At 44.2% G+C, this 9,809-nt stretch overlaps 1 protein-coding gene across 1 annotated transcript; it reads left to right on the forward strand.

Annotated features, from left to right (window-relative positions):
- Nucleotides 1–8,319: 8,319 nt before the first annotated feature.
- LOC123430619 lies at nt 8,320–9,580 on the forward strand. Its single transcript, XM_045114471.1, has one exon. The coding sequence runs from the start codon at nt 8,389–8,391 to the stop codon at nt 9,397–9,399; it is 1,011 nt and encodes a 336-aa protein (XP_044970406.1). The 5' UTR covers nt 8,320–8,388; the 3' UTR covers nt 9,400–9,580.
- Nucleotides 9,581–9,809: the final 229 nt, after the last annotated feature.

Here is a 9,809-nt window from a genome sequence, read left to right on the forward strand (position 1 = left end):
GGTAGTAGCAGCAACAACTCGTTTTTAGGCAGGCGTTTGGCGGCGTGTGGCGGACGGAGGAAGAGCTGGTGATGAGTGACCTAGGGGTCATATGTTCTGCCCCTCGACGAGCAACAGATGGAGAGAGACAGAGCTGGGGCCAGACACCTCACGTGACGGTGGCCTGGGGGTTGTTTGTATGTCCCCTCGGCGAGCTACAGATTGAGAAAGACGGAGCTGGGGGCGGCGCCGATGGGATACCAGGTCTGGGTGGGGAGGCGAGCAAAGTTGGTGCGGCCATCGCAGGAGATGGATCTGGTATACACGAGTAACAAAAATCAACTTTACTGCTTTGTCCCAAAGGTGAGGAATACAAATGGACGTGGGGGAGTGAATTTGAACATACCAATTCACAAAAGTCTGAATCTAATTGTATGCAAATTAACCAATCCTGAATCTTTTTTTCATTCATTTTGTCTTCCCTTTTTGCGATAAACCAAGCCTTAATCTGAACGTATATATAACCAGGCCTGAGTCTGAAGGTATATATAACCAAACCTGAATCTAAATGTATGCATACTCAAAATCTGCAACCTGTAGCACGACATGGTCATGGTACAAAGGCCAGCACCCAGAGAAAATAGGAAGAAGAGAAGGATGAGAGAGACCTCACCTGTGTTGGTTGTATTCCAGGACGAAGCACACCTTCGCCGCTACACGATGAGTGAAGGCCACCAATCAAAGCCGGGAACGCCGATGGTAGAGCCGACCGTAGAGCGTCGATAGCAGAGTATTATCATACTCAATAGGAGGACACGATCATGCAAGATTTCAAAGGATGAAGTCATGTGAATGGACCACCTATATAAAATACGAAGCATTAACCGTCAACATATCAATTTAGTATACCGCAAATAGATACACATCCACCAGTATGGGCTCATGTATCAGGAAGTTATATATCCTAAACTTTTACAGTATATGTTGACTATTAGGCATGAATAGACATTACAAATGCAAAATTCAATTACTGCAAAACAAAGAGCTCCAAATCAGATTACATGGTCTTCTGTAGAGAAAAATAAAATGCTAAACCAAACTTCCCTAGAAGAGCAAGAGGTCCATGTGGTCAGCCTAAATAGTTGATCATTTGCACCATTATAAGAATAATACTTGATGCAAACTGAGTAATGCTAAGATGTTTGATGCTAAAAACACAAGGATTTTATCAAACATAAGTCAGGTCCCTTTCACCATCATTGTCAATGTGATGTCTATCCATTAATGCCATAAGAGCATTATCATCCATAACTATTTTTACCATAACACCACGTACTGACATCATGCTGGTGTTGCCGACTTTTCCTAATTCCATGGCCAAATGTTATGTCTTTACATCCACCGTCATCCCTTGTTCTCCCTCGCTCATAAGCAGGCTTTTCCACCGATAGTAGAACACCTAAGGTGGTGTAAAATCTAGGACAACAAGCTCGAGTGATGTTCAAATCGTCAAGCAAACGTCAGTGGAATTAGGGTGGAGCAAATGTTTTCTTGGAATCCTATGCTAACTGAATTGTGTTTTGAAGATTTTATATTGCTTATGTCTCTCCCATCTATCTCAGACAAAAATTAAGATTAGATCGGCACTTCCACAAATACCCATTCTCTCTATCTATCTTTATTTCTCTCCCGGCCACATCAAGAAGCAACGACCAACAATTGTTCTCACGCTCCTTCCTCTCATCCCCTCATGTCCCCTTCCTTTAGCTGAACAAAAGGAAAAATATGAGACGCACCTTTCGTCCATACAAGTTTACCTATCACGTCTAAGAACATACATTGCCAAACAAGCATCTATAGACATGAAATATATTCCTATTTGTGTGTAACATCCATGCTTAGTTTTTGACTAACTATTGCAACATAAACATTATTGAGTACCCAAGGGGGGCTATGACTATTTGAAACTACGCAAGGGAGCCTAGTGACTATCTCAATTCATAACCAATGAGAAGTCCAAATCATTGCTATGGCTATGCCTCATCTTAATGCCAATATATTTGATTGAAAGAACATTATTTTCAAACCTGCCCACTGTTCAAAACAGAGAGAAAAAGAACAAAACATGTACCTCGTATGATCTGCAACGGAGGTTGCAACCCAACAAGGAACAACCTATAGGCACATAAAACATCAAATAACTCATAATTAATCCAACTCATGCAACAGTCAGCATTGCGATTACATCTGTAGCTTGTAGAGAGTACAATTATTTGTTTTTGTTAACACGGAAAAACTAAAATGATTATCAAGATCGTGAGTACAACCTTCTATTTCCAATAGTACATGACCGCCTTCTGCTTCCATACAATTCGAACAGAAGGTTGTACTCATACGTCATCGCCAACAGTACATGTCATCATGACCAAGGTGTACATGATGCCCACTGGTCATCGCCGCGGACTCCCAATCATCTTTTCGTCATCGCCACATATACAACTCCTGACTGCTATGTACTGTGTAAAGAAAAGGAAAGAGAGGGAAAATTATCTTGATTAGTTAGGAGCGGGCAGGGCGACAGGAGTAGGGGAGCCGGGCGGCGCTTCGAATGGGGTGAGATGCGGCTGGAGGTAGCAGCAGCAACAACTGATTTTTTAGGCGGGCGTTTGGTGGCATGTGGCGGTCGGAGGAAGAGCTGGTGATGGGTGACCTGGGGGTCATTTGTTCTGCCCCTCGACGAGCAACAGATGGAGAGAGACAATGCTGGGGCCGGACGCCTCATGTGACGGTGGCCTGGGGGCCGTTTGTATGTCCCCTCGGCGAGCAACAGATTGAGAAAGATGGAGCTGGGGGTGGCGCCATTCGATGGGATACGAGGTCTGGGTGGGGAGGCGAGCAAAGGGGGTGCGGCCCATCGCACGAGATGGATGTGGTCTACACCAGTAACAGAAATCAACTTTACTGTTTTGTCCCAAAGGTGAGATATACAAATGGACGTGGGGGAGTGAATCTGAACATATCAATACACAAAAGTCTGAACCTAATTGCATGCAAATTAACCAATCCTGAATCTTTTTTTTCATTCATTTTGTCTTCCCTTTTTGCGATAAACCAAGCCTTAATTTGAGCGTACATATAACCATGCCTGAATCTGAAGGTATATATAACCAAACCTGAATCTAAATGTATGCATACTCAAAATCTGCAACCTGTAGGACAACATGGTCCACTAGTGGGGACAGGGCCTTTAGTCGCGGCCCATAAGGGACTTTAGTCCCGGTTCACTAACCGGGACTAAAGGGGCGGGACTAAAGGCATAACCTTTAGTCCCGGCCCTGTTCCAAGCCGGGACCAAAGGTGCTCCACGTGGGCGCCTTGGAGGGAGTACCTTTAGTCCCGGTTCTACTTACGAACCGGGACTAAAGGATCCGTTTGTTTTTTTTTTGTTTGTTTGACCCGAAAAGGTAGATTTTTTTAAAAAAAATTCAAATTTTATTTTTGAATATTTTTTATGTTTTATTCCAATTTTCTAATCTTTGAATTATTTGACAATTTAATCTCTAATCACCCATCCTCACTGCTCTAGCGTGGATCACTCATTTCAAATCCTCTAACTTCCAGGCCGATCACCCATCCTTTCACTACTTTAGCCCGAGCACGCTTAACTTTCTGGTTCTATCGCCCCTAGTTGCCAAGTGTGAACTTGTTGTTTTCCTGACAATAGTAAGCTATCAATCCTAAACAACTTGGGTCTTGATGTCATGTCACATTATTTAATTTTTTGAATTACAAACAATTATTAAAATAAACTTAATGAGTAACAATAATAGTGAATTTCAATGAAAACAACCTAATATTTTTAAATAAAATTATTTTTCTTTTTTTTTGAAATAACTTTTTTTCCATTTGGAATTTTGAGCATGTGAGAAAACTTCACCGGGCAAGCCCGGGTGAAATCAAGTACCAATTTTTTCTAGTTTTTTTTTATATATTAATTTTTTCTAGTTATGGTCGTTTATTTTTTTTCCTTTTTTTGCAAAAACGGTCAAAATTCATATCTCAAAATTTCTATACCGACTAGACACTAAAACCTAACAACATCTCAAAGGATTTTATTTTTTGAAGATTTTATCATTTTTGTTTAATTTTTGAAGATTTTATCATTTTTGTTTATTTTCTACAAAACTCAAAGTATCAAGGTTTCACACGAAAACCCATCTGCTACAAAGGCATTTTTTTAAAATTAATTGAACTGTAGATTCTTTTGTGCATTAAATATGCACCATAGTACAAAATGTTAAAATCTACAGAAAGAACTAACTAAAAATAATAAAAAACAACAATTAAATGACTAAAACAACTATATAAGCAAAACAATATTTCTTTGATTAAATCCTAATTTAAATTATTCTAAAAATAACCAAATAAATCTTACTGTGACAACAATCTAGCACATGAGTGGGAGCAAAAATAATTAAATTTAAAACTATTTGTAAACTCAAGTTATTCAAAAACTGGGTTTGAAGCAAATTTAAACAAATTCAAATTTAAACCATTCAAATTTGAAAACTAATGGCACAAACAGAAACTAGACAAATTTTTGAATCTAATGCAAAAAGAATCAATCAAAAACATCAAATATCCTAAAAGATATAAGCAATTTAAAACAGAAACTACAAACAAGAATTTAAAAACAGAAAAAAAATCTGAACACCTTTAGTCCCGGTTCGTGTCACGAACCGGGACTGAAGGTCTACCCTTTAGTCCCGGTTCAAGACACCAACCGGGACTAAATCCTCCAAACCCTTTAGTCCCGGTTCGAGACACGAACCGGGACTAAAGGTCCAAGACACGAACCGGGACTAAATCCTTCAAACCCTTTAGTCCCGGTTCGAGACACAAACCGGGACTAAAGGCTCCTTACGGGCCGGGATCAAAGCCTCGTGCGATTTGGGGCGACGTGGACGGGCCTTTAGTCCCGACCCAGAGGCAGGCCGGGACTAAAGGGTCCAGGCCAAATGCCCTTTTTCTACTAGTGGTCATGGTACAAAGGCCAGCACCCAGAGAAAATAGGAAGAAGAAGAGAAGGATGAGAGAGACCTCACCTGCGTTGGTTGTATTCCAGGTCGAAGCACACCTTCGCCGCTACACGATGAGTGAAGGCCATCAATCAAGACCGGGAGCGCTGATGGTAGAGCCGACCGTAGAACCGCGCGGTCACATCATCGCCTGAGGAGAACCACACAAGGCTCTTATCCCGGCGCGCAGCTGTGGGGAAGGAGCAAACCTCGAGCGCCTCCATACCGTAGCAGTCCAGATCGAAGCCCTTGACGACCGCGGAAGCAGCGCTGCGGCCGTGGCGGATCTGGGAGCACCACGGCCACGGCGGCGACTTTTCCCTGGAAAGAGATGGGATCGAGAGCGAGTTGGGAGTTGGGGAGAAACGACGACGTGTGTGCGTGTGTAGAGACAATTTTTTTCTTTGTGATCAATTGATCGATGATGAAAGGAAGTCTGGGCTGGTTTTCGGACCGCGTCTTATGGGCTAAGCTATTCTTTTTACGCGTGGGTGAAAAGGAATCCTAACGTACGAGGGTGGAAAGAGGTTGAACCATTACGACGACACATTTCCCTTTAATGATAGAGATGTTTAACGCCTGTTTCGTTCATGAAAAAAAGATTTTCACCATGTCTTGATGCTGTGTAATAATAATGCGCGCTTGGGCCCTCAATTATACCGCCATATGTATCGAGGAGACAGTTCGTGGACAAGCCTAATGCTGTCCTGAGCACGCCGATGGCCGCGCAATCATCTCAGCTCGATCAAATTTGCTCGGAAGCACAAAAGAACTCCTTGCTCCAGGGCCCCGTGTCCTTCGTCCAAGTAGACAAAGTAACTGAAGCTGGCAACAAAACCTGCAGATACTGCATGTGTGCAGTAGATTTTCCAGATCAGAACCAAAAGTGTTCTGAATAGGAATATCACAAGAGGCGAATGCCGTAAACTGAATCTCTTGGCATAATCGGCTCTGATGAATTTTCAGCAACCTTGTTCATCAGCAGTACCGTGGTAGACAGTAGTACTGCGTGCTGTAAAACACACTTGCACAAGTAGACCATGTGTAAGGATAACTACGTCCGACAATCAATTCAATCAATTGCAAGGACGTCGTATATCTGGAGCAAAAATCATAAGCAATGCTTAAAGATGACCAATCTGCGTGAGACGAGGCCCTACTCGTACTCGGCTTATCTCTACTTCGACACATGTTCTGAATGAAGAATATACTCTGTTCTTTCGTCTGTCACTGTCAGGCAGACAACCTGTGGCTGGTTACTTCCTATGTTTCTCTCTTAGGTTGCCCGGAATGTTAGGGGGTGTTTGTTAAAAGTTCCAAAAAGTCCCATGTGAAACAAAAATGAGGGACTTTTAGGGACTAAAAGGCGGTATTTGGGACTATTTGGAAAAGTCTCTATCGGAGGGTCTTTTTGAGACTTTTTGATACTTTTTCCAACAATGCCCCTACTTTTAGCATGTCATTTAATAGCTACTACTACATTACTAAGGGTAATATGGTCTTTTTGCATGTCATTTAATGACCTCTAGTCCCTGGAAACAAACGGATAGGGACTAGAGACTTTTAAGTTAGGACTAAAAAAAGTTCCGGGACTTCTAAAACAAACAGGTCTTTAGTATCATAGGTAGTATCATGCATGCCAACTAAACACTTTCGATGAGGTGATATAAAATTAAATGAAGAAAGAGAGGGTTGAGTATCATATCATGATACCGTATCATATTAAATGATGTGCTACTATGTGTCTTGCATGGACAATAAATGAATTACACTATGATACTAACATATGATACTATGTATTACGGATATGATATCATACACTAGTATCATATGCATGATACTAGTATATGATACTATCCATTACAACCAGCCTTAGAAATCAAAACGTTCTATTGCACATATAGGTACATTAGAGCAAGTACAATAGAGTTGAGTCAGCTGACTATAAAAAATAAAATGATATATTTATGCTTCGTTGGAGAAAAGAGAAGATGAGAGAGAAGGTAAGCGGACTCTTAGTTAAGAGTCAGCTCTAGCACGTGCTCCTAGACACTTTATGAAAGTAAAAGGTGTGTCATATAGGCCCTGTTTGGAACTCTAGCTTAGCTAGTGGTTAGAGCTAGTTTCTAGCTCATGACTAACCCTAAACTAACTCTAGCCAAATAGGTGTTTGGATGGAAGGGTTAGATTGACAATAGATGCACTTTATGGAAAGAGAAAAGTGATTTTTTTAATGGATCCCATTAGAACTAGCTCCAATTAGCATCTCTTGGCTGGTGGGAGAGAGAGAGAAAAATATTTTTTAATGGACCCCATGATAAATAGCTCCAATTAGCACCTCTTGGGTGAGATAATTTTTTTTTGGCTGAGTTAGATGCAACTAGCTCCAATCTAACCCTTATGTTTGGATACTTTAGGGCTAGTTGAACCCCAACTAGCTCAAACTAACTCTAATCCATGGATCCAAATAGGGCCATAGTAAAAAGTAGTATACTTTCGTAACAAATTATTGTACATGTTAGCTATAAGATGGGCTATAGGTGACATGACAATGTCTTGGAGCAAGTACAATAAGGTACAGTCAGCAGGCTGTAAGGATTATAATACTATATTTTTACTGAGTTGGATGAGAGAGAAGTAAAACGGGCTCTTCGTGAAGAGCCAGCTCTAGCACGTGCTTCTAGGTGCTTTGTGGGAATGAAATGTGTGTCATATATGATAAAAGTAATATTTTTTTATAGCTAACTATTGTACAAGCTAGCTATAAGACTGCTTATAGCCAGCAGCTGGCTATACTATTAACCATGCTTTTGTAGCCAGTTATTAACCATGCTTTTATACATAGAGCAAAGATGATCACGCTCTTGCAGGGAGGAGTGCCGGTACAGTTTCCTAGAAAAGGCCTCGCTTGTTCTTTGACAAACGGCAGAGCTTGCTAGTCCGGCATGAATGGGTACTCCTTTGGAGAGGCCAAGAACCTTCGTCACCAACCCATGTCTCGCAAGTGGCAAGCTTTACTGTCCCCTCATCACCGGGGCTAATCAACAGCCTACAAGGCGCCTGTGCTCCGAGACTGTCCCACTGAATTAACACCGCTCCCTTACATTTGCGCCCGTTGCACGTAATAATACACCGCACCATTCCACCACCATCATTATCATGCCTTCCCCGGGCGTACTAACGTACCATCCTCCCCATCGACCTTGTTCAGGCGTCCTAGCCATGTTGTTACCTCGTGCCCATGCTTCAGTCACAAGTCACGGCTCTCACAAGAGAACAATGTCAATGCCATGCATTGCAAAGAAGCTCTGCTTTGCTGCGTGTCGCCATCATGCTCGCTTTTGCTCCTCCAACAAAAATGTCCCCATGCTGTCCGCTCCTTGTATTTCCAGCAATGACGACCGCTGGCCTGAGTCGCGAGGCTTCCGTGCTGCTGATGCTCGCCGCGGCCATAGTCGCGCTCGCGTGGCCATGCAACGCGCTGCAGCTGCAGGACGCCGCCCTGATCGACGACGTCATCATGCAGGCCGCGGAGGAGTGTTACAACGGGAAGCACCGGCGGACGGGCGTCACGTACCCGCTCTCGCTCCCGCGCAGCCTGTCCGCCGTCGAGGGCAGCGTGTCGCGGTTCCGCTCCGGCAGCCTCAAGCGGCACGGCGTCCGTCTGTTGGGCGAGTTCTCCGTGCCCCGGGGGCTCGTCGTGGCCGGTCGTGCCAGCGCGCACGTCCTCGGCGTTCGCGTCAACATGGGGAACCTCTCGGCCGTGTATGACGAGTACGCGTCGAGGGGCGGCGGGTACCGCATCGTGTCACCGGTGCTCGGGCTCATGTTCTACGGCCTGGAGCCGCGCAACGGCACGGCCGCGCTCGAGGTCCGCGTCACGGGCGCCGCCATCCGCGTCAACTTCTCAATGGCGGTCCCGGCGCTCCAGCCAGGGGTCGTGCCGCTCTGCATGGCGGTGTGGCTAAACGGCAGCGTCGCCGTGACGGACGTGCAGGCCGGGAGCAACACTTGCCACCTGAGGGACCAAGGGCACGTCGCGCTCGTCCTGGGCGGAGTAGGCGACGGCGATGCGGTGGTGGAGGACGGGGAAGTGAGCAAGTGGAAGCTGGCATTGTTCGGCGCGGCGCTGGGCGCCGGCGGCACGGTGCTGCTGGGGCTGGTCCTCGTGGCGATGTTGAGCGTCCAGCGCCGCAAATCGGAGATGGCGGAGATGGAGCGGCGGGCGTACGAGGAGGAGGCGCTGCGCGTGGCCATGGTCGGCCACGTCCGTGCGCCGTCGGCGTGTGGGTCGCGCACCACGCCGGACGAGCTGGAGAACGAGTATCGTGCCACGTTGTGACACAAAGAAGTGCACATTTGGAACAAAGGAATAGTATTTTAATTTTCTTTTCTATCAATATTCTTTATGTATGTTATAATACTTTATTTATTTCGAAATAATCGATGTAAAATGTGAAATAGTTGTAACTTGATCCAGAGATGCATGATACGTATGATCGTTCCTTTTAGTTACATTATTAGGCGGGGGTTTGATAATTTTATCCTCTAAATTTCGTTCTAGCCTCTTTTTGTTCTCTCAGTTTACAAATTTCATGGTAATTTTTGAAACAGTTTTGCTATTTCACATCTACTTCACATCTAAGTTTATAACCACAGGATTAAACTTGCAATAAGGTTGTGCAATTGAGGAATGTCTAGGACCGATTTAGACTGGAAACGGTCTGCACGTCTTGCCGCGCCGCTTTTCAT

The sequence above is a fragment of the Hordeum vulgare genome, chromosome 2H, assembly GCF_904849725.1.
Source record: "Hordeum vulgare subsp. vulgare chromosome 2H, MorexV3_pseudomolecules_assembly, whole genome shotgun sequence".
Classification (NCBI taxonomy): Eukaryota; Viridiplantae; Streptophyta; class Magnoliopsida; order Poales; family Poaceae; genus Hordeum; species Hordeum vulgare.